Raw genomic sequence first — 24,597 nt, 5'->3', positions numbered from 1 at the left:
CTGTGAGGGAACGCCCACCCAGCGACCGAACGCCCACATGAAACCTGATGCAGGTTTCATGTGGCGCAGGGCTTTACAACGTGACGCATCTGTCTAGATGCGTCACGTTGTAAATAAGTTTCAACGTGGCGCATGGTTTAAGCTGCCGCTGCGTCACAAAAGTGATGCTACGGCAGCATAAAAGTGTCGCAAGGGGCTTGTAAATCAGCCCCTTAGTTTAATACAAAGTGCAATTGACATTTACCCTAGCATGCCTTAACAGAATCCGCAATGGGGCTGTGACCGTGCAATACTAAATCACCTGCCAATCTTTTCAGATGTTCTCACAAACCTAAACTAGGCCCGATGAGGGCATCTAGTGCGTTCTGTTAGTAGGAATCGTGTACCAACAAGCACTGTCCTGGAGTTCCGGCCTTTGCAGTTCACATATACTGCACCTTGTCAGCATAAATTTTATGACCATATTCTTCTGGACGCTGTGCCAGCCTACTGTTGTGTTGTTTTCGCCACCTAGCTTCCAGTGTCTGCAGCTGTCCATCGAAAGATGGCCAAAAAGCTAATGTGCAAATAAACAGACATTATAAAAGCCGTTTCTGCAATCTCTTTACAGAGATCTTGCAGGGAAACAAGAAAGGCTAAGAATATTCTGGAAATGCAGTGAAAACAACTAAGGGCGATACCAGTATCAAGGTGAACAAGCATGTGCAATGCAATAGGTCTCGCATTTGCGAGAGTTTAAGCTATTGGACATTTTGAAATTACAATGCCTTTTATTTATCTGTTTTAATAATTAACACATAAATAAAAGGCATTTTCATTTACAATGCCAATAGCTCAAACTCTTGTAAATGCAAGACCTATTTCATTTCAAAGAAGTGGCCGCTATTGTCCATGGGCTGCTTGGAAAGTATAAGCACGCATGGCGCGCTGAATGTTGCAGGAAAAGCCTGTCCTGCCTACAGTAGGAGAAACTCATAAAAAAAAAAAATAGTGCTCACAGACTAAATAAGACGTACCATGTAACAACAGAAGTAAAAGGGCCAGTCCTCATGGGAGGTTATAAATGACGACAGGGCGGTACTAAGGAGGGACTAACAGGCCTATTAACGATCAGAAGCCAGCATTTACAAAGGACAAGGACACCAGACAATAAAAAATATGGACAGAGAGTGGGCGGAGCTTCGAGGCCATACTTGAATATAGCATGGCCCGCAGAGCAGCACGTGTGTTGCCCAGGCTCGACCTAAAAACACCTGTTGGACTTATCAGGCTGCACAGTGGTAATTTGGAGCTGATCTGCATGTTGTTTGGTGCCCTTCTGAAATAACACAGACAAGTTAAAAAGCAAAGGCATGGAATGTCCACACAGCAACTATCTGTGCTTAGGTCAATTCGAATGTTCAATTTATATTTCTTTCCTGTCAAGGTTATAAACATACCATTTCCCCAGAACACTTCAACGTCAGGCATATCGTTTGTACCTGGCCACAGCTCCAGTGCGTGTCTGACGCTAGTCTGTTTCTCTCTATTTTGAATAATCTTTTTATTGAATTTTTTATTGAGTCAACACAAAGAGACAAAGAAAACGTTACATGCCTGTTCCCACAGCGCCTACCTACAATCTACACATTTAGCCTGATGAAAGCCACCCAGGCCCCATATCCCTCCAGGATGGGCCTTATCGAACTGGAAGTCGCTATTGGCCCTAGCTCGCTTTAATGTCATATCCCATTCTTCTCGGTCTTCAGCCCGCGGCGCAGCCTCTTCACCTCTCTTTCCCTTCTTCCCTTTTTTAAGGACTTTAAAGAGTCTTCTTTTGCTGTCTCACACACTACCCATTTTACTTTATTATACACTTCCTCGCCTAATATCCTATGCCGACTTCTTCCTTTGAGGTGTTTCCTTTAAGATACAACACCAGTATACCCCTTCCTCCATTTATTCTGATTTTGCCTTTCAAGTGCTGGGGCCAAGATTTGTACACTCCTCATTTTTTTTAATCACAATTCCCCCGATATTTTATTGGCTTTACCTATATATACACTATTGTCGTTTTAATGCTGCTTACTTGATTTTGTAATTTTGCCCTTTTCTGGGACTAGGTTTTGAGAGAGCACTGGCTTTCTTCGACCTTCTTTTAGCAGTTGGGTTGAGACTTTTTTAATCAAGTTTTGGCGCAGCCTAACATAGTATTCTCTGGTCATCTTTTACCAAATGCTAATGACTGAAGGCATCCTAATATTATGCGTTAATACTGCATATTTTAATACATAAAATCCAGGGATATTGGCTTTGTGAATGCTTGTTCTTGTAAAGTATACATAATTCGGGCGGCGGCGGTGCTTTTTAAAATGGCATGCATAAAATAAAACATATTTGCAGCAGTATGACGCTAGTAATTCAACACACGGTAATATTGTGGGGCAGAATAAGGCCACTCACCTGAAGAGGCCAGGGTCATGACGCACGCGCAGGAATTGCACTGCACAGCAGCGTCGCCCGATCCCAGCAGATCAAGCATAGGCTCCAGCAAACCGGCTTCGACAACCACTTCTTTCTTTACTGTTCATGAACAAAGAAAACAGGCGAAATTAAACAAAAAGGATCAAAACAAAAAACTTTTTTCACAGGTCATTTTAGCCTTCTTTTATCAGGAGGGTGGCAAAAAACGGAGGGCAGCCCGCCTTTAGGAAACGTACAGTGTTAACCATCACAAACGTCTTTGAAACTCGAAGAAAACAAAAGGTCAGTGATGTGTCATCGTTGTTGCAGGGTAGGAAAGTGTGGAATTACCCTCAGGTCCCTTACGTCCTCGTCCCATTCATAAACAAAGTGGAGAGGCTCCGGGCAGAGACATTTTCAAGTAACATTGCGAACAGAGTGGTCGATGAAACGTTCCCAATGACACAACTTTTTCAGATGCTACTGCTTCACTTAGTTACCCAATTTTAAAACAATTTCTCACCGTCAGTGCTAGGATGCCTGCGTTGCAGTGAAAGATTGTTTACGTGCAGGATGGAGCCCCGACGCAGAATGCAGCACACATAGAAGTTACAACGCATCATATTAGTTTCAAGATTTTTTCGCCAGGGTAAGACCGGGATTTTTTCTTTCTTATTTTTGGCGCTGCCCCATATTTACGCCACCCTTGTAAATATGGTGCAACATCATAATCAATGGGTGTGGCAGTGCAACACCCACCGCAACAGCCATTGCCCTCTCCCTTCATGCTAAGTGTAGCGTGAAAAGGAGCCTTATTTACAAGACAGCATTAAGCCACATTAAGGGGTCTCTTTTTCACAGCTAAAGAAGAGATTCTCAATACCAATCATAAAATGGAACAAGTTCTGTTCTGGAGTGACAAGTTCACAGTATATTTCAGGCTATCATTACCCAGATGTTAACAAGAAGGGAACTTGAAGTGCAGTTTGGGTTTTCCCATCATTGACTTACAGCAGTATACAAGTCCCTGTCTTGTCGAGGGAGTAGGCAGTGAAAGTCCTAGAAATGGAACAGAGCTGTGGACCAGATATGGGGAAGTTCTTAGGGAAAGGATAAAACAAAATTGAAGCTTCGACAAACACGCTGATAGAAAACAAAACCAGCAAGAGGAACAGAGAGGGAGAGAAGATTTGCAGGATAAAACTTGAACATCTACAGTACTGGAGGGCTGTACTCTCACTCTATGGGAATATTACAATAAACGGTGTTCATGCATGGAGTTACTGATGTCATCTGTTGGCAGTTGGAACATTGGGGCATATCATCAAGGCCACGCGATAAAATTATCGCCACTTTAGCGTCCTTTTTCGGACGAAAAGCGGCGATAATTGTACCGCACTATCATCAAGCAAGCGCTAAACTGCTTTAGCGCTTGCTTCCTAGCGTTAGCGGCCGTTTTCCATTACGCCTTGCATGTCAGCGATAGATATCGCTAATGACATGCAAGGTAGGCGTTCCTCACCTAAACGTAATGAAAACGGTCGCTAACACAACATCGCCCTATTAGCAATGCAGACCAGGACCAGCGAAGCGATAAAAAAACGAGCGATAACCGTGCTTATCGCAATTACTATACGCATGGAAAAAAGTTTACTTAGGCATACTTTCAATGGGAGGTGGATTGTTGGGATAAGAACACACTTGCATATTAGCAAGCTTTTTCTTATCGCTATTTTTTCCCCGCAGGATTTCTCCCGCTATCACCCCTATCGCTGGATTTTACATTGCCTGTTAGTGGCATGTTGATAATACGCCGCTAACAGGGCGATGTACTCCAGCAATAGAAGGCGATAAAAAAAAACACGCTAAGGGCATTTTGCGATAATTATCGCATTTGCTTGCTAATATGCCCCATTGTGTTTTTGAAATGCGAATGCTCCAGCTTCATGATGCACGAGACCAGCAGATGTGGCTTCTGAGCACGGACTGACAGCAAACAAAGGAACACGACAGAGTCGAAATCCACCCAAGAATGAAGCTGTCCTTCCTGTTAATTGTTTTTCTAGACTTTGATTTCCCTATATGATGAGGAGACTGTGGGAGGAGGTTTTTTTTCTTAAAGCATACCGGATGTTTTCCCATTTACACTGCAATTTGTCTTTGCATTTTCTTTTCTTTTTCCTTTCGATTTTCTTCATCCTTCGATGCCACTGCTACAATATCGAGGTTACTAGTCCCCTTATTTTACAGATACCTGTAAATTATGGGGACTAGTGAATTGGGTCAGCGGTCCTGTGCTCTGGCGAGCAAGCAGGATATTGTATACACGTCACCCGCAGGCCAGGCGTGGCCTGCGGGATATAATAAATGGGGAGGAACCGCACGTGGTTTATCTCCCGAGAGACCAGTGACCTGTGTCAGTGTCAAGTAACTGTACCCACCCGCACCCGCCTCACTGGCAACTAGGCCTTACCTGCGTGCCACCGCAGAAGGCCATCACACTGGTGATGAGGAGGGCCATGACCCTTGCTTAGCATCACTGCCTCTGTGCTGGTCCCTGGCCGGCGTGCTCAGCAGCCGCCGCACTGCTCGGCGGGAGGCAGCCACAACACCAGCTGCGAGTGAAGAGCGGTATCCGGTGTCCACGACACCGTGTAGGGTGAGTGCCGCCCCACCAAAGCGCACCACTCAGCTCACCCAGCTCACCCAGCTCACCCAGCTGCAACGCGGAGCCGCACGACGACGCTCCGCGCTCTCCTCCTGCTTCCAGGCATCGGGCCCTACACGAGCATGCTGCAGCGCCGCCTGCTGGCCATTTACTATTACTGCGGGTCTGAAGCAGCTCAGCGCGACGGCAACCCCTGCCTGAAGGTGAGAAGCCACACACCCCGGCCCATTGTGAGCATGACAAAAGGGGCAGAGTGAGGATGCCTGGAGAGCGCCTGCTGCACACGTGGGCCCCAAAGGAGGAGAAGGGATACCAGCAAGATATTAGCCTGCAGTGAGAGCAGAAGAACAAAAAAATAAGGAAGAAAGAAAGACAAAAAGAGAGTGCAGCACTGCACAGAAGAGAGGAAAGGACAGGAGGACACACCAGCAGACAAGGAAGAGGGGCACCAAAAAGAAACACAACCAAAAGTGAATAAGAAAGGGACACAAGAACTCACAAGGGAGACGGAAGTCACAAATGGAATAAGGAAGAATACCACCCACCAGGAATTTGGCGGATGAGGCCCGGGCACAGGCCCTACAAAGAGCCCCAGTACAAGACGCACTTACCGGAGTGCTACCACCCTTCAGTGAATAGGAAGATCCGGCGACAGCGTCCCAGAGAAGGAAGGTTTGAATAGAATGCCTGAATAACTACTTCGTACCTACAAGGGAGACCGACGGTACCGTGAAAAGGTCGCTATTTCTCCACTATGCCGGAGATGCAATATTTAAGCTATTCAAACACCTGCCAAATACAGGCATTGCCACGGACTAAGACGCTGCGGTTGCAGCTCTAAACACACATCTCGACCCCCAGCTCAACCCCAATTTTGAACGATTAAAGCTAAGTCGAGCACGCCAACGGGAAGGGGAGTCGATCAACGTGTTCTATGCTCGACTATGCAAGTTGGCCAGTACGTGCACGGACGACTACCAGCCTAAAGAGATAGGGGCCCAGATCATTCAAGGGTGCCAAGACAAGACACTGAGAGGCCTCCTAATACGCCAACCACAAATTGCCCTGGAGGACATACTCAGATTGGCGAGGACCCATGACCTGCCCGTGCAAGAGCGAGGGAGATGGATCAGGTTCTCACAAGGACTCAGGAGAAACCAGGGACTGTCAAGACGGAGTGTGCTGATGCTCGCTGGTCAAAACCAAGGAATGACACACCCAAGAGAACAAGGACCGAGACGTCCAAGACCCAGTGTGTGTGGAAACGTGTAATATTTTACTCAGCATAAGCTACAGCCATTTTGACTGTGGTGTCCATTTCGTTTCCTTCGTAATTCTTTCGTACTCTGCTGTTTGCCTTTTCACTCTACTTGTGTCATCTATTTTCGTTGACCTCCTGACATGGCTAAGCAATGCACGTGCTCGGGGTTTGTAGCTGCTAGTGCACCTGGTCTCAGATGTTAACTGTCGACCATTTACTGCTGCCATAAGCATTCCTGCTCCCACTCCCTATTTGCTGACCAAGTGGTTATCCATCTGCTCTTGTTTGCTGATAGCCATTTCTAAACTTGTTCTTTCCATTTCTGTCCACATGCTTACATTGCAGAAAACCAGTATATAAGGACGATGGTCTGTGAGTTCAGTGTACTACCTCCTGCAGCACTTGAGTAGAGTTGTGTGGACGTGGTTCCACTCATGAGTGATTCATAAGCTTGTTATTATCTTTCAACTTCAGTGCCGATCTCTATTTTGTTGGTCTTTGGACCTGTGGACAAGAGGGTGACCCTGCAACAGTGTGCTCACTTTTGGGTACATTTCCACAGTTGGTGCCCGACACGTGGGGCCCCATCGGAGACGCAGCCATCCAGAGGAGTGGTCTCGACGGAGGATCGAAATATTACTGAGGATGCGCACTGCATGAGGAGACCTTTGTCTTTGCAGGCTGACGTGATTTTTCCGGTTTTCCTGATTTGAACCTCCGGGTGGTGGCCAGTCCCGACTGGGGCTTTCTTTGGCGTATTCTGCAGTGACCATTAGGTCGACCAGAGATCGGCAGGTGGGATTTGGAGACTTCTGTTTGGTAAAGTCGCTGAAGCGGCACTCTTGATTTGCTTGGTTGGGTTTTTTGGTTTAGATTTAGTATTCATGCTTTGCAAAGACTGAACTGATTTGAAATATTTGTTTAGAGTAGTAATATTTTACATATACTTGTAGAAACATGCCTGTTCTCAGCACACTCCGTAAGTGGTGTTGCTGCTCTTGTGGTACCAAGAAAAATTTAGAGCAAAGTCAACCAGCTTCTCCAGAAGAGACGCCCAATAGAGATGTATGTCAAATATGGTATTTCTCCCATAATGTATGGTTCATTGTGGAACAAATACACAAAAAAAAGAGTCTGATGTACAATGGCCAGTAAATGGGTCATTAGCTTCTAAAAAGGTTCAATATGTAGAGCAGTGTTTATTTAAAAGAAAAAGTAGACAGGATATGTTTGATTGTGTACGTACGAGGAATAAAGAAGTTCGGGAGAGAGTGAAGAGAGTGGAAGCTATAGCAGAGAAAAAGCAGAGAAAAACGATATACCAAAAAGAGGTGGAATTAAAAGACAAAGAAATGAAGGAAAGAATAGAAAAGGAAGATAGAGAACGTTGATTAGAGGTAAATGGCCAGTACCCTATTAGACGCCCAAATTATCTGATACTTAATAAGCCTCATGATGATTCTATTTTATTAGATCGACCCCCACCCCCGTATAAATTTCCCACTCCAAGTGCCCCTGAGGATGAGGCTTCTGATGAGGAGCTTTCTTCTTCAGACGATAAAGATAAAGACAAGCAAAGTGGGCAACACACTCGCTCTACTTTGACTAAGGCAGAAAAGGATACCTTAAAAACCGCTGATAGAGAGGAAGCTCGTCGGCCTCACACTGCATCGATCCTTGTAGCTATGGTGGCAATATATAGAGCAATTTTATTTCGAAGAAAAATTCTCTTGGTAGGTAATATATGGTTGGCGGCATATTTTTAATGAAACAGAGCCAGATTATATAAGTACTGATTATAAACAGTTAGTAGATGGGACTTTCCTTTTTTTGAACCTACCTGATATGATTAAACGAGTGGTCAAATTACGAGATGAAAGATTGCGTTTACGAAAGGAGCAATAATTAGCTAGAAAAAATAAAGTTGTAGAAACAGTTTAGTCTCAGGCAAAGAAAGTAGATGCTTCGGTGGATGCGAACAAACCCAGTAGTGGTGAAGCTGTTATGAAACCAATGTGTGAAGCTGCACCCCTGTATGTTCCTCTGAAGGGTGCGGGAACAAATGATGATAAAACTTCAGATGATGCAAAGGGATATTTTATATATAATTGGGTTTACACTCCTTGGAGTAGAGCAGATGTTATGGCTCTTAAAGCTGCTTTGCCTGACCCCCTTCTATGAGGAGGTGGAAGGAGCCATCAGCTCCTGCACTATGACCTTGCCAGATATTAATATGTTCTTCAGGCTTATTTTGCCCCCTGATATGTGGAGAACAATAGGTAAAATAGATGATAATGTGGCATATGGTGATACCTGGGAACATTTAGAAAAAATAGATCCGGAAAGGGAGCCTGTGCAGAAACCTCAGAAGGAGATAGTAGATCTTCCTAAAGCTGTTGTGACTAAGTTAAAGACTCTCATACCCCTAAGAAAACAGATTGGACTACGTTAGCGTCCTGTAAACAGAAAAAGGATGAGTTAGTTTCTGATTTCTTTTCAAGATTTGAAGAGACATTCCATGATTTTAGTGGTCAATCATTGGCCGATGATACGGGTAAGCATTTGTTTGTTGACAAATTTGTCGCTAATATGTTACCAGAAATAGCTAGTCGCTTAAAGGCTAGCGAGAGTCTTGGACCACGTCTTCCCCAGTTTTCCTTTTGACCATGGCCCAATATTATGAGCGACAGGAACAGGAAGCAAAAGGCAGGGAGGATAAGATGGTTAAAGACTTAAAGACAAAAGTTATGCTGGCTCAAGTATATGGTCCACCATTTAGGGGAGGTGGAAGAGGCAGACGTGCAATGTATACACCTGGAGTGCCCCCCCTTCCTCGAGCAGATTTGTCCCCTGATCAGTGTGATTATTGTAAAGAGACTGGGCATTGGCGTTCTGAGTTCCCCCTTTTGCGAGGTCAGCAGTACCAGTGGGTTAGGGGAAGTATGAGAGGACACCTAGGGAATTCAGGAAACAGGGGAGGTACAGGAGCTCGTCCTAGGTTTGAGGCAGTTGAACAAGGACCAAATTTATCTAATACTTTTGATAGACGAAATCAATACCAAATGTCTGATTATTCTGCTGATACACTTGCAGATTCCGATTACGCATAGGGATGCCTAGGATGGGGTAAGGAACCGGTTGAGGTGCCAGTAGATCAAATGGGTCCTTATGTTGATGCAAATGTCTTGTGATCTACTGATCGGTTTCTGGTTGATACAGGGGCTACCCGTAGTGCTCTGTCTAAAAGATTGGTTCCTAGGGCACCCCTGTTCGGCACAATGATAACATCAATAGGGTTTCGATGGAATACCTACACCTAGCCCGCTTTCTCAGCCACTTGAATTCGGACTAGACAAATTCACTGCAGCATGTCCATTTTTGCTTTCCCCTAACACGCCGGACAACATTTTGGGTATCGATATGCTTAAATATTTTCGTGCTACAATACGTTGTTCTCCGGAAGGTATGCATGTTATTTTGAATGACAACTATCCAATGGTTGAGAGATCTTGTCTTATCAATGAGGATGTCGCTCTGGCGTTCTTACCTAGTACTTTGTGGGCTAGATCAGATACTGATGTGGGTCAAATGGTTATTCCACCAGTGCATATCCAAGTAAGGGAAGGTGTCTCATTGCCTCGTCTGCCCCAATACAAAATATCCTGAGAAGGTGAAGAAGCATTAGCACACATTGTTCAGGATTTGATCAAAGTGGGGGTAGTGGAAGAAGTCCCCTATAATATTTGCAATAGCCCTATCCTTCCTATTTTGAAAAAAAGACACCGATACTAAAATGTACAGATTCATTATTGATTTGCGAGAGGTTAATAAAATTGTAGTGCCCCACTATCCGGTAGCCTGGTCATGGCTGCAGAGCTTCCTTAACAACAGAACTCAATGGTCCAATTAGACACTTTTGTCTCCCAGACCACGGCAGTAGACAAGGGGGTCCCACAGGGCTCAATCTTAAGCCCCACTTTATTCAACATCTATGTGGCTCTGCTGGCCACCAGCATTCGATCCTGTGGCTTTGAGACTATCTCATATGCGGATGACATGCAGGTGATGGTCCCCATCGAGACAGACCCAGCGGGGACGAGAGCTAAGTTTAAATCCTGTATGTTGCTAATCGCCACCTGGATGAGCGAGAATTGTTTGCAGTTAAACTCCAATAAAATGGAGATCCTCCTGTTCGGTAAGGCCACGGAGATATGGGCCTCAGACTGGTGGCCATCGGAACTGGGGGAGGCACCTAACCCAACGATACAGGCACGGAACCTGGATATACTGATCGACAACAAGCTCTCGCTGGAGGAACATGTGAAATCAGTATCTGGAACCTGCTTTGGTATCATACGGATGTTGAGGAAAATCTTCCCATGGAAGGACAGAAAGACCTTAGTACAGGCCTTACTAGTCAGTAGACTAGATTATGGCAATGCGCTTCTAGTAGGAATCAGGGAGGACCTTGCAGCGAGACTACAAGTAGTGCAAAACACAGCGGCACGACTAGTCCTTAATAAACCAAGGCGTACCCCCTCCCACCCTCTCTTGCAACATCTGCACTGGCTGCCTGTGAGGAAGAGAGCAATGTTTAAGCTACTAGTGATGGTGTTTAGAGCACGGCAGGGGCCAGGTCCACTATATTTAAGGAGGGAAATAATAGCCTATACACATGCTTGCTCACTAAGATCTAGCAACCGGAATTTGCTTCTCCCATGTAAAATCAGAAAAACCAAAACGGGAGGACACGCAGTCTCGCATCTAGCCCCTCTCCACTGGAATCGGTTGCCGGATTAGCTGTGCTCCTGCCCCAGTCTGGAACAATACAAGAAGCTCTTAAAGACTTGGCTCTTCTAAAGCTGTAATTCCTGTCTTAGCCGCTAGCACTGTGCCGCCAAAAGCGCTGAGAGATCCCTTCTGGGATGATTCGCTGCGCGATACAAGTCCTAATAATTATCGCTATGGTCCCTCCCACTGCCACTACATTTTCAGTGATCGACTTAAAGAATGCATTTTTCTCAATACCCATTAGCCCAGAAAGCCATAATCTTTTCGGATTTACGTTGAAAAATAGATCATTTTGGTTCTGTAGAGCTCCGTAGGGCTATACAGAGAGTCCTAGCATTTACAGACAAGCATTAAAAAGACCGCTTGATTCCTTTCCAGTACCAAAAGGGGTGGTCCTTATCCAATACGTTGATGACATCTTGTTAGCCGCAGATACCCCTGAGCAGTGTGAAGAAGGAACATTGTTATTGTTATCATTTCTTGCATTACATAATCACAAAGTATCTAGAAAGAAATTGCAATATTGTAGACAGCAGGTTACCTATTTAGGTCACCTCCTGTCTAAGGAGGGACGTGCACTCACACCAGATCGCATTCAGACCATTTTAGATACTCCTGTGCCCCGTACTCAGAAGGATGTCCGTGCACTGATTGGCCTTACTTCTTTTTGTAGACAGCGGATCTCCAGTTTTTCGCACATTTTTAAACCTTTGTTGGCCATTTTGACTAAAGACACTCCGATGCCCCTCCCATGGACTCCTGAATGTCAGAATGCCTTCCAACAGTTACGCCAAGCTCTTTGCTCTGCACCAGTATTAGGAACTCCAGACTACACTAAGACTTTCACACTCTATCTACACGAGAGGGAAGGTTGTGCCCTCTCGGTTTTAACACAGATGTACGGTGATAAACAATGTCCTTGTGCATATTTCTCAGCTGTCCTTGACCTAGTCGCTTGCGCACTGCCTAGATGTTTCCGAGCAGTGGCAGCAACGGCTGTATCTATACATCAGAGTGAAGGAACTAATAGATAATCATAATATTGATATACTATTTGTCACCGAAACTTGGGCGGATGAAGCATCAGACGCCGATTTGACCCTAGCTATTCCAGAGGGTTACTCCTTCTCCAGAGCGGATAGAAAAATAAAACGTGGAGGAGGATTAGCAATTATAGCAAAGAACAACTACAAAATTAAAACATCAGATAAAGGAAGTACCCCAGACTGTGAAACTCTAACTTTTCAAATAAAAGTCACGAACAATTATTCGTTCAATGGACTACTTATATACAGACCACCTAATGCAAAAACGGCGTTGATCGAACTGTTAAGCCCGTTTCTCGAATCTAGTGTGACTAGTCCGGACTACACAGTTTTAGGAGATTTTAATCTACATTTAGAAAAAACCTCAGACTCGAAGATAGCCTCATTCATTGATACAATGTTAAACTTTAACCTAAAACAAAAGGTACATGTGGATACCCATGAAGCAGGCCATACATTGGATGGTATTTTCACCTCCTGTATAAATCTAACAAAAACAGATACCATTCCTATCCCGTGGACAGACCACAAACTCATCAGTTCCACATTAGAAATTAATGAGGACACAGGAAGACCTATGGAGAATATTAAACAAACGACATATTTAGAATGGTCTAAATTAGATAACCAGACATTCATTGATATACTGCAATCATCGTACCCTGCACTTCAAGAAAACTGTAACACAGCCTGCAAACAATTTAATGAATGGCTAGAGAATGCAGTAGAGCAAACAGTCCCACGAAAAAAAGCCACACTCAAGAGAAAAACCCCCTCACAGCCATGGTTCTCGGAAGCACTAAGAACCCAGAAACAGACATGTAGAAGAGCGGAAAAAAAATGGAGAACTAATTATGACTCCGATCTCAAACAAGAATACAAAGCTACCTTAGCATGTTATAAAAAACTAATTATAACGGAAAAAAGTAAATACTTTATCCATAAAATCAATGAGTCAAAAAACTCAAGCAAAACCCTATTCGACATTGTCAAAAAATTATCAAAATTCGAGAACAACAACTCTGAAACGTTAACTTCAGACTTCTGCAACGTGCTGGGAGAATTCTTTGTCAGCAAAGTATCCCTAGTATATGACTCATTTAAAAACCATAACACAGAAATACCCATAAAGGATAATTCATCAACAACAATCCCAGTGAGTAGGGACTCAGATCCCACCACATTCTTCCAATTCACCCCCCCTACAGTGGAACAGATTCAAAAACAAATCCACACCATCAATTCAGGCAGCCCAATGGACCCATGTCCATCCAAAATAATGCATGTCTGCTCCGAACAACTGAGCATAGTACTAGAGAAATTATTCTCTCAAATCATTAAAACCAACATCTTTCCCGATGTCTGGAAAATGATATCGATCAGGCCACTTTTAAAAAAACCCAACCTGGACTGCGAAAACCCGAATAACTATAGGCCAATAGCTAGGATCCCATTCGCCGCCAAAATCCTAGAGAAACTCTTAAATAAACAATTATCCCGGTACCTACTGGACGGCAACTGGCTGGACCATTCGCAGTTCGGTTTCCGCGAGGGACATGGAACCGAAACTGCACTTATTACAGCGATGGAGGAACTTAGACAAGTACTGGACAACGGATCGAAGGCCGCCTTGATATTACTAGATCTATCGGCGGCCTTCGATACGATTAGCCATGAGACCCTCATAACACGTCTGAAAACAGCACAATTGCATGAATCAGCATGTGCACTCATCACCTCATATCTAGAGAACAGAACGTTCTCCATAGAATCAGGAGAAGCAAAATCTAATCAATTCAACCTACCATGTGGAGTCCCACAGGGTTCATCGATTAGCCCCACTCTTTTTAACTTATACGTCACCCCCCTCGCACAACTAATAAGGGACTGTGGATTCACCCCAATATCCTACGCCGACGACACCCAAATAGTGGTGTCAATAAATGAAGACGTAGAGAACACAGCAGAAAAATTTCAAATCTGCATGCAAAAAATAAGCCAATGGATGAGAACAAATTGTCTAAAATTGAATGGAGACAAAAGTGAGGTCATGATCCTAGGAGGGGACAAAAAAATCTGGTCCCATTCATGGTGGCCAAAAGAACTAGGAGGATGTCCTGAACCAACGGAGAAGGTAAAAAACCTAGGAATTACTTTAGACACTAATCTCTCCTTTGACGCCCAAGCGAATAAATTGGCATCATCCCTGTGGTACATTTTAAAAATGATTAAAAAAATACTACCCTACATACCACTTGACTCACGAAAGACAGTGGTGACAGCATTGGCCATGTCCAGATTGGACTACGGGAACGGCCTATACGCTGGAGCCAGAAAAAAAATTCTAACCAAACTTCAACGTTTGCAGAATGCAGCAGCCAGGCTGATATTAGGTACACCTAAATTTGAAAGAATCAGCCACAAACTTAGAGACCTACATTGGCTGCCAATCGAAAAACGAATACAATTTAAAATACTGTGCCTAGCATATAAAGCTACCAATGGAACCGGATCCCAATTTTTAAAAACTCATCTAAAAATATATGAGCCAAATAGAACCCTCAGATCTGGCCAAAAGAAAATAATTGCGGTACCAAGATTCAAGAGAGCAAACTGGGGAGGAAGAAGCTTCCTGGTACATACAGCGAGGATCTGGAACAAACTACCGCTAGATATAAAAACTAGTCCATCACTGATATCTTTCAGAAAGCAAGTAAAAACGTGGCTGTTCTCGGCATATCCCTAAACTAAACACCTCAAGAGTCAGAGTCAAATCACAGCGCCAAGACGCCTATGGGCAATCGCGCGCTTTACAAATGCAAAAATCAAATCAAATCAAATCAAAATCAAGGAATAGTTTTGTCACACAAACTGCTTGTGTTAGGACCCCATTCAGTTAATGCTTTACTAAATCAAACGAAAACACAACATTTGACTAGTGCTCGTTTGACAGGATATGAATTGACACTTTTGGCCCCTCATATCACATTGAAAAGATGTTTGACACTAAACCCTGCCACATTGTTGCCATTTCCATCTACTCAGCCATAGTCACAAGAGTCACAGGATTGTATATTCCTCACTGAAGAGCAAACAAAGATACACCACTTTCTAGGGTTGATGGGGAGTTATGGGTTGATGGCTCATGTCTGAAATTACCCGATGGCTCTACATCTGCTGCCTATGCTATTACGACAGTTCAGACAGTAGTTGAGGCAGCTCGCATCCCACAGAAGTCAGCCCAAGCGGCCAAACTGATTGCACTGACGAGAGCATGTGAGCTTAGTACCGACTTACTTGTTAACATTTTTACCGACAGCCAGTACGCTTTCGGGATGGCACACAATTTTGGTCCCTGGAGGAAAGAAAGGGGCTTCCTCACCTCACATGGGACACAGATAATGCATGGAGAATTAGTGCATAATATTCTTACTGCCCTAACCTATCCTAAGAAAGTGGCAATTGTTAAGTGCCAGGCAAGAGGTACTGGACATGCAACAATCCTCCTCCGCTGACGAACTAGACCAATGGTCTAAGGAGGGAACACTGGATGATAAGGGCTGTTGGAGGAATAAAGATATGACCAAAGGGAAGCTACCCACAGCATACTTATACCCTTTGGCACATGGGCCGGCACATGTTGGTGCATCCTCAATGGCAAAACAACTTATGCAAGTTTGGGATCATCCTGATATTGCCGGCACTGCTAAAAAGATAGTCCAGTCTTGTCTGGTCTGTCTCCAGTATAATCCTGGAAAGGAAACGCAAATTCCAACAGGAGGGTTTGCAACACCAACTGCACCTTTCGAGGTCCTGCAAATGGACTACATTCAGTTTGAGCACTGTAATAATCTAAAATATGTCCTAGTACTGGTTTGTGCCTTCAGTAAATGGGTGAAGGCGTATGCTACAAAGGATAATACAGCTCTCACGACAGCCAACGTTCTCCTAAAGGAGTTCTTTCCTCGATTTGGCATTTGTCGGGTCCTACGGAGTGACAACGGACCTCATTTCATTGGGCAAGTTGTAGGATATGTCATGAAAGAATTCGGGATTAAGCAGAAATTTCATGCCGCTTTTCACCCACAATCAGCGGGCCTGGTGGAGCGTTACAACGCCACCCTGAAATTGAAATTGGCAAAAATACCGGCTTCCACGTCTTTGAAATGGCCTGATGCACTGCCCCTAGTCTTGCTTTCTATTAGACCAATACCACATACACAATCTGGCCTTACGCAATATGAGATCGTCTTTGGCAGGCCCATGAATAGTTGGGGGGTCCCTAAGCCTCGCCCTATACATGATGTTCCCCACATATTGATGAGCGACTATATGTCCCAGTTAACTGACAGCTTGTCTTCTATTTATCAGCAGGTGCGGGAAGCTCTTCCAGACAGGTCGCAGGGTGAGGGCCACGATCTGCGGCCTGGCGATTTCGTGCTAATGAAATCATTTGAACGGACAAGAGCAGGTCCTCCTGGCAACCAGAACTGCAGTGCGAGTGACCAACCGGAGGAACTGGGTACATGCCATGTCAAAAGGTTCCGCATGCCCTCGTAAGCCCAGCTGTGCTGACAGATCACCGCGACATCCTGGTCACCGAGAAAGGATGAGCTGCGTCACCCAAAGGACCCGAGGAAGTCTTCCCGGACCACACGATTCCTGGTGCATCTAGATATCTGCTTCAATCCAGGAAGAAAGACACTTTATCGCAAAAAGAGACTGTTTGAGCCACTGTCCTGGGTGGTTAAAGACTGACAATAAAGGGAGGTAGCCTTTTAGTGACTACTCGTCTCAACGTTAGTGAAGAAACCAACGCCTGCCCAGGACCTTAGGGCACCATCTGTTTTGTTGTTTGTCGATGAGATGAACATGTCTGAGGAGAAGAAATTAAATGCTGCAGATCAGTAGCAGCTGCACAATGTTTATTACTGAACTGACTTTGACTGCTGTCATCTTTGCTGTAATAATGAGGGTTGTGGAGGAAGTATCTCCGTCTCGGAATTTCCTGTCTGCTACTACTCCTGTCCCCACCAAACATTATTATTTCACTCTTCCCTATCATGAAAAGAAGCACTGAATGTCACATCTCAATTCTCTTCTCTTGTTGTTTATGTATATAATGTGGACCAATGCTCTGCTCCCTCTGTATTTCCACTTGTACTACTTGTGGGCCATCTAAAACGAATGTCCAGAATGCAAATGATATAATGTGATATAATGTTAATTGACATCCATGATGTTTATCGTACCCCTTTTAAAGCATAAGAAAATGTCTTAGCTTATGCTAAAAGGGTCGTCTGTGGAAACGTGTAATATTTTACTTAGCATAAGCTACAGCAATTTTGACAGTGGTGTCCATTTCGTTTCCTTCGTAATTCTTTCGTACTCTGCCGTTTGCCTTTTCACTCTGCTTGTGTCATCTATTTTAATTGACCTCCTGACATGGCTAAGCAATGTACGTGTTGGGGGTTTGTAGCTACCAGTGCACCTGTCTCAGATGTTAACTGTCGACCATTTACTGCTGCCATAAGCATTCCTGCTCCCCCTCCCTATTTGCTGACCAAGTGGTTATCCATCTGCCCTTGTTTGCTGATAGCTATTTCTAAACTTGTTCTTTCCATTTCTGTCCACATGCTTACATTGCAGAAAATCAGTATATAAGGATGATGGTCTGTGAGTTCAGTGTACTACCTCCTGCAGCACTTGAGTAGTGTTGTGTGGATGTGGTCCTACTCATGAGTGATTAATAAACTTGTTATTTTATTTCAACTCCAGTGCCGATCTCTATTTTGTTGGTCTTTGGACCCGTGGACAATAGGTGTGCTCACTTTCAGGTACATTTCCACATGTGGATACTGTGGGCAGAAGCCACATACTGCAAAGGACTGTCATGCGCAAGGCAAAACCTGCGTGAATTGTGGAATTCCCAACCACTTCGCTGCAGTGTGCAGGAGACGAAACTGAGGCCGAGACACCCGAGGACAAAGTCCACCTTTGTGCAACAACTGTCCCTCGCAGACTCCACGCAGTGGAAAGAACCTCAGAGAGTCAGCCAGAGGTACCAAGGGCCGGAAGACTCATCTACAGAGGAAGATGAGGAGGAGACATACCTAATCTCGTTCACACAAGAGCTCAAGCGCCGCAGAAGACCGCAACCCACATTGCATGGTCAAGATAGTAGGTTCAGAGGTAAGAGCGGTCATTGACACGGGGGCGTCAGTGAATGTGATGGGCCTCCAACAGTACCGGCGCCTCCAACCTCCGATCACCCAAACTCAGACCAAGATCTTCACCTATGGGAGCACAACCCCACTACCACTAAGAGGGAGGATATCCATCCCAGTCAAGTCGGCAAACCAGGAGTTCATGACCATCATCCACGTTATAGACGGCAGGCGGACACCCTAATCAGCAGTCACACTGCAAAAGACTTTGGGTGGGTATCGTTCGCCAGGAGTGTCCAAGTGCATCAGGTGGACGAGATACTCGACCAGTTCCCGGAACTTTTTCAAGGACTTGAATAAATCAAGTGTGACCCCATCAAATTACACATCGACAAGACCATTACCCCAGTGGCACTACGGCATCGACAAATCCCTTTCCATCTGAGGCCCCTGGTGGAAAAAGAGCTGGACAAACTGGAAAGGCAAGGGGTAATTGAAAAAGGTCTCCGAACCGACACCATGGGTGTCCCCGATGGTCATCGCGGAGAAGCCAAAGCAGCTGGGAGCCATACGTCTCTGCATAGGAGGTTACCCTACCAGGCCATCAAGAGGTAACACCACATAACCCCAACCATGGACGACATAATTGTAGACGTCAACGGATCCAGGTGGTTCTCAAAAATCGACCTTAACCCCGGGTACCACCAACTGCCCTTGGCGGAAGAAAGCCGCTACATCACAACTTTCAGTACTCACCTGGCGTTGCATCGGTACAAGCGGTTAAACTTTGGAATCTCCTCTGCCGCAGAGGTGTTCCAGAACACTATCAGTGAGTTGCTATGAGTTGCTATCTGGGTTGCCTGGGGGTGATCAACATCAGTGATGACATCTTGATCCACTCTGCCACTGCCGCTGACCACCACAGACATCTGAGAAACACCCTGCGCTGCCTGAGCGAACATGGCACGACGCTCCACCGGGAAAAGTGCTTGTTCTTTCACCCATCTCTGGAGGTCTTTGGATACGTCTTCAACCAAGAAGGCATCCAGGTGGATCCGAAGAAGTCGCAGGCCATCCGGAATGCGCCAGCTCCAGCCACACCCACTGAGGTGAGGAGTTTCCATGGCATGGCCAACTATTGCGGGAGGTTCAGCTCGAACCTCGTGACCCACGCCAAGCCGCTGAGGGCTCTAAAGAAAGCGGAGGCCAATTGGAACTGGGGAGCACAGGAAGGAGGCGGCATTCCAGAGCATTGAGGACGCATTGTTGGTGGAAGCCATACTTGCCTATTTCGATCTGGCAAAGCGCACAGAACTATTGGTGGAGACAAGTCCAGTAGGGCTGGGAGCGGTGCTCGCCCAAGAGCCAAGCTGGTGGGCAGCTCTGTCGTTTGCCAGTAAGTCTCTGACTCCCACAGAAGCAAGGTACGCTCAAATCAAGCAAGAGGCACTGGCGATAAAATGGGCCTACAACCACTTCCACCTGTACCCAATAGGCCAGCCATTCACTGTGGTGACCGACCACCAGCCTCTTGTTCCCCTGTTTAAAGGGTCAGCCCCTCACCCACCTCCTCAGATTGAACGATGGGCTGTACAGCTCCAGCCCTACCAAATGGAGGTAGTTTACCGACCAGGGGCGAAGAACCCAGCTGACTTTTAGTCCCGCCACCCGTTTCCTGGAAACGAGACCGATGACACAGAGGGGTCAGAACAGTACATACGGAGGATCTCTGTTGCGGCATGCCCACAGGCGATGACACTAGCAGACATCAAGAAGGCTGCGGAACAGGACCCCATTTATGCGCAGACTCTGCAGGCGGTCCAAGAAGGATCCTGGAGGATGTACCTTCAGCAGGCCAACACGTGGGCACCGGAGGACAAGCAAAAGTTGACAAAAATATGGAGAGTAAGGAGAGAGCTAAGTGCCACACCAGAGGGGAAACTGTTGTGAAACTGTTGTGAGGCCCACGACTAGTAATACCTCAAGCTCTGAGGTAACGAGCAACCCAACTAGCCCACGGGGGTCACCAAGGAGTGACAAAAATGAAAGCGAGGATGAGAGAGAAGGTCTGGTTTCCAGAACTCGAGGCAATGGTTGAAGACCTGGTGCGCCGCTGCCATGCCTGTCAGATGACAAGCGAACCAGAGCGACCAACCCCGATAATCACAGAAGAAGCCTGCACTGTCCCATGGTCGAAAGTGAGCATATACTTTGGGAGCTTCCCCGGAGGGAAGCACACGCTTGTTCTCATAGACGTCTTTTCCAAGTACCCATCGTGGAACCAGTCCCGTCGTCTGCCTTTGCCCATGTGGCACCTGTCCTGGAGAAAGTGTTTGCCACATTTGGATTCCCCACCGAGATCCGAAGCGACAACAGGCCACCGTTCTAAGGGGCTGAGTTTGCCACCTTCATCAATCAGTGGGGGATCCATCACCGCCGCGTCACTCTCTAATGGCCCCAGGCTAACGGAGATGTGGAGCAGTTAATGTGGACACTAAACATAATGCTACGCATTGCCAGCATGGAGCAAGCAGACCCCAAACAGTGCCTCCACGAGTTCTGAAGGGAACACAGGAACACTGCACACTGCACCACGCTGCGGAGCCCCTGGTCCCTTATGTTCAGAGTACCGCGGAGAGACCTGATCCCTATGTGTCCAGGGTGGACATCCCTGCCCTACAATGTCCAGGAAACCCAGGCAAGGCAAGAACAGCAAAACCACCGAGCAAGCGCTCAACGCCACACCAGGCCCAGGTCACTCCGGCCTGGGGCAACAGTCCTACTCAAGGATCGACGGCCCAGAGGAAAATTCCGGACCACCCATGAACCAGGCACCTGGACAGTCGATAGCAACACGGGCACCATGGTGACAGCTCGAAAGGGGAGTGAGGAAATCTTGCGGAACATCTCCTGGTTTAAGGAGGTCCCATCAACACCCTCCAAGTCAGACCCTTGGGACCCACCAAACCAAGACAGAGACGCCCCGAGCCGAGTGGAAAAAGAAACCAGCACCCCGGATTCTTCTCCATCAGGGGTGGTGCCTCCCAGTTCGCAGCCAAACCTGCCGTCACCAGGTAGTCCATCCATCCGAGGTCAACGACATCGCTACAGCCTACGCCCCAACCCCCGACCCAACCGACAACTTCCGGATTTTGCGTGTTGAACTCCCAAAAAGATCGATACTAGAATACCTAGTGTGTTTGCTGGACTCCTTCTGGAACTGAGTTTGAAGATCCAAGTTGGGGAGGGATGTACTGGGTCAGCGGTCCGGTGCTCCGGCAAGCAAGACGGATATTGAATACAAGTCACCCGCAGGCCAGGCGTGGCCTGGGAGATATTATAAATGGGGAGGACCCGCACGTGGGTTATCTGCTGAGAGACAAGTGACCTGTGTGTGTGTCGAGTTAATGTACCCACCGAACCTGCATCACTGGCAACTAGGCCTTACCTGCGTGCCACCGCAGAAGGACATCACAACTAGTAATCTCGATATTTTACAGAAACCTTGGTTAAGCTGGGTGCTCTCCTGGGCCGGAAGAGCTAGGTACTTCCTTACACCGAAGATTCGCAATCCTGGTGAAGTTGGGTGCCCCAGCGATATAGGACTTATAGGATTTGAAAGAGGTAATAATACTTCATGTACTGGCCTTCTGGCCTGATGTAATGTTTATTTTGAAACTTATGTTAATATTGTTCTCATTTACATGGATGTTTACCAAGGGTTAAAGGAAAAGAGAATCCTTGCATAATTGTAAGTGGGCCGAAACTGATGTGAGTAACACTATGTGCGGGAGTCGATGGTTAATGCAGGTACCTGTAAACGAGGAATGTCCCCACTATTTATGGCAACACTTAGAGACTTTATCCTGAATGTTCAGGATCTTAATTTACCAGTTAAGAGAAAGGTGATACTGAAAAGGTTGTACACAAAGGAGCTACAACAAATTCACTTGAAACACGAAGATAGAATAAAATTGAAGTGTAGATAATATCCCATCCTACTGCATTCTGCAATCAGAAACAAAACTAGGGGTGTAACAAAACTTAGTGTAAATCACTAAGGGCCCGATTAAGACTATGGCAGTCTTATGGACTGCCGTAGTCGCGATGGCATGCGGGCACCGCCACACCGGTGGTCCGACCTCCCTATTACAACTTGGGCGATCGGACCGGCATTGCAACACTGCAACCACCTGGGATCAGAAATCCTGGGCGGTTGCGCAGCAGTCTTGAGGCTGCAATATGCTTGGGAGGACCGCCACGGTCCCGCCAAGCATATTATGAGTGTCCTCTTCGCCACGGTTTTAATGGCTTTCCAACTCCTTAAAACCGTGGCAGAAAGGAAACAAACGGGCACTACAGGGCCCCCTGTTGCCTCAGGACCTTGAGTGCATGCAGGGGGCACATGTTGTGCCCCCCTGTGTGCAAGCATCCCAGTACCTGCACGGCATGGACTGCACTAGTTCATGCCGTGCAGGTACTGCCTTTGACATTCCCATTGCGTGGCTATTTCACAGACAATGCTGTGGGACCGCCAAAGAACCGCCTGCCAGTGACTGTAAAAGTCGTAATTTGGTGGGTGGTGCGCACACGGGTTTCACAGTGTGGGAGTGGGGCAGCGGTGTGGTGGTCCCTCTCCCACACTACCAAACTCATTATCAGTCCCTTAGTGATGTTATATTCTCATAAACAATAGGGTCCCAAATCCTTTGTGATCACATGGCAGCTATAACTGTTAAGTATGAACACCACATCATACAAGGCAATGAAAAATAAACAAAGTTTCAGGTAGTGATCCAGTACTGAAATATAGCATTAGGGAATGCCTGGCTCACAAACAATTTTGAAGAATGAATAACAGAAGATCGTGCTTGAATTGTCGCCTTGAGTGCTTCCGAAGCAGCCACCGGAGGATGGGTAGGTGATACCCCCTACCTATTGGGGTATAACTTATTATGCAAAATTTGTAAGGACATCAGAACAGATCTTGCAGCATAGAAAATAGAATTAGAGCTCCTGGTAATGCAACTGGTTCTTGCAAAAGTTCTGTAAGGTCGGGTATGAACTGGAGGCCATGCTTATAAGGGATGCTTCATATACATTGTTGTGCATGAAATAATTTTATTATGAGAGGGGCAAAGAAGGTAGATCAGCTCATAGCTTACAAAATAAAGGCGGTTCTACACATAAAAAAATTAAAGATCACAGTGAGAAGTCACAAGCGTCGACAAGGAATGTTGACAAGGTTTTCAGGGATTTTTCATTGGTGTATCAAGCATCAGTTATGCAACGCTAAAAAGCAAATCATTTTCTTGGGATGTATAGTCCGCCAGTGTGAACCCAGATTCAGTTGCTTCCTTTAAATAGCCCAAAACAAAAGAGGAAGTGTTTGGCGCAATGTCACATTTGTCGAGTAAAAAGCCCCGACTTCACAGCCGCAATTTATAAGCCATTTGCTGCTGATCAACCTGTTGTCACACGTTTGTAATTTGTTACTATAAATTATCTGATAAGAGTACATAAAGAGATCCATAAATGTATTCAACTAAAAATACTACCCTTTACCTGGTTTGACAAATCTACACACACTTGGCCAGTTCAGTTATAAATGGTTAATCTATGAATGCGGTTAAGGATACCCCAGTAGACAGAGATACATCTTAGCAACCCAGAGGAAACCAGCCTTTGAATAGTGGAGTGAACCAAATTGAAAACTCTGGTTTTCTATGGAACAAAAATATTCAAAAATCCTGTTTTAGAACCCTAGTTGGATAGCTCAGAAACATAAAACTATATGGAACCTACTTGAATCTTTGAGACTGACACTAAATTGGTGGATGAATACTGTCCCGAACACGGGGACAATCTCTTTCTCATCCTTGTCAATACCTATTCTGGGTAACTCAAACTTTCTCCCAGGAATCACTCACAAGATGTTTTGCAGCTGGACACAAAATATCCAGCCACTTCAAGGATATTGTTACACAAAAGAATCTATAACTTGCTTTAATGATAGCATTGTGCCATACTTTTGATGTTTCTGGAATTTCATGCCTGCCACGGGTCAGGTTGCAAGGCTTTCTAATGGGGTAGGCCCTTGTCCTGCTACTGTGCTGCTGTGGTCTTGCAGGCCCCAATTTAAATGTGTTTCTGTGGGTTCTTTAGTTGAATGCACATTTTATGGCGGATCAGCAAACTGAGGTGTGAAGGTTGTCCTTGACT

General features: G+C 45.7%; 1 protein-coding gene across 5 annotated transcripts in view; it reads right to left on the bottom strand.

The window, feature by feature from the left end:
- Positions 1-24,597, bottom strand: part of LOC146820739 (uncharacterized) — a 669,677-nt gene that overhangs the window by 365,441 nt on the left and 279,639 nt on the right. For all 5 annotated transcript variants that reach the window (XM_085611515.1, XM_085611516.1, XM_085611512.1 and 2 more), the window contains exon 4: positions 2,443-2,562. In XM_085611515.1, the coding sequence (XP_085467641.1) occupies positions 2,443-2,562 (120 nt within the window). The remainder of the gene's footprint in view (positions 1-2,442; positions 2,563-24,597) is intronic.

This window comes from Triturus cristatus, chromosome 6 (genome assembly GCF_964204655.1).
Source record: "Triturus cristatus chromosome 6, aTriCri1.1, whole genome shotgun sequence".
Classification (NCBI taxonomy): Eukaryota; Metazoa; Chordata; class Amphibia; order Caudata; family Salamandridae; genus Triturus; species Triturus cristatus.
The sequence above is the reverse complement of the archived record's forward strand: the minus strand, read 5'-3'. Positions and strand labels throughout refer to the sequence as shown.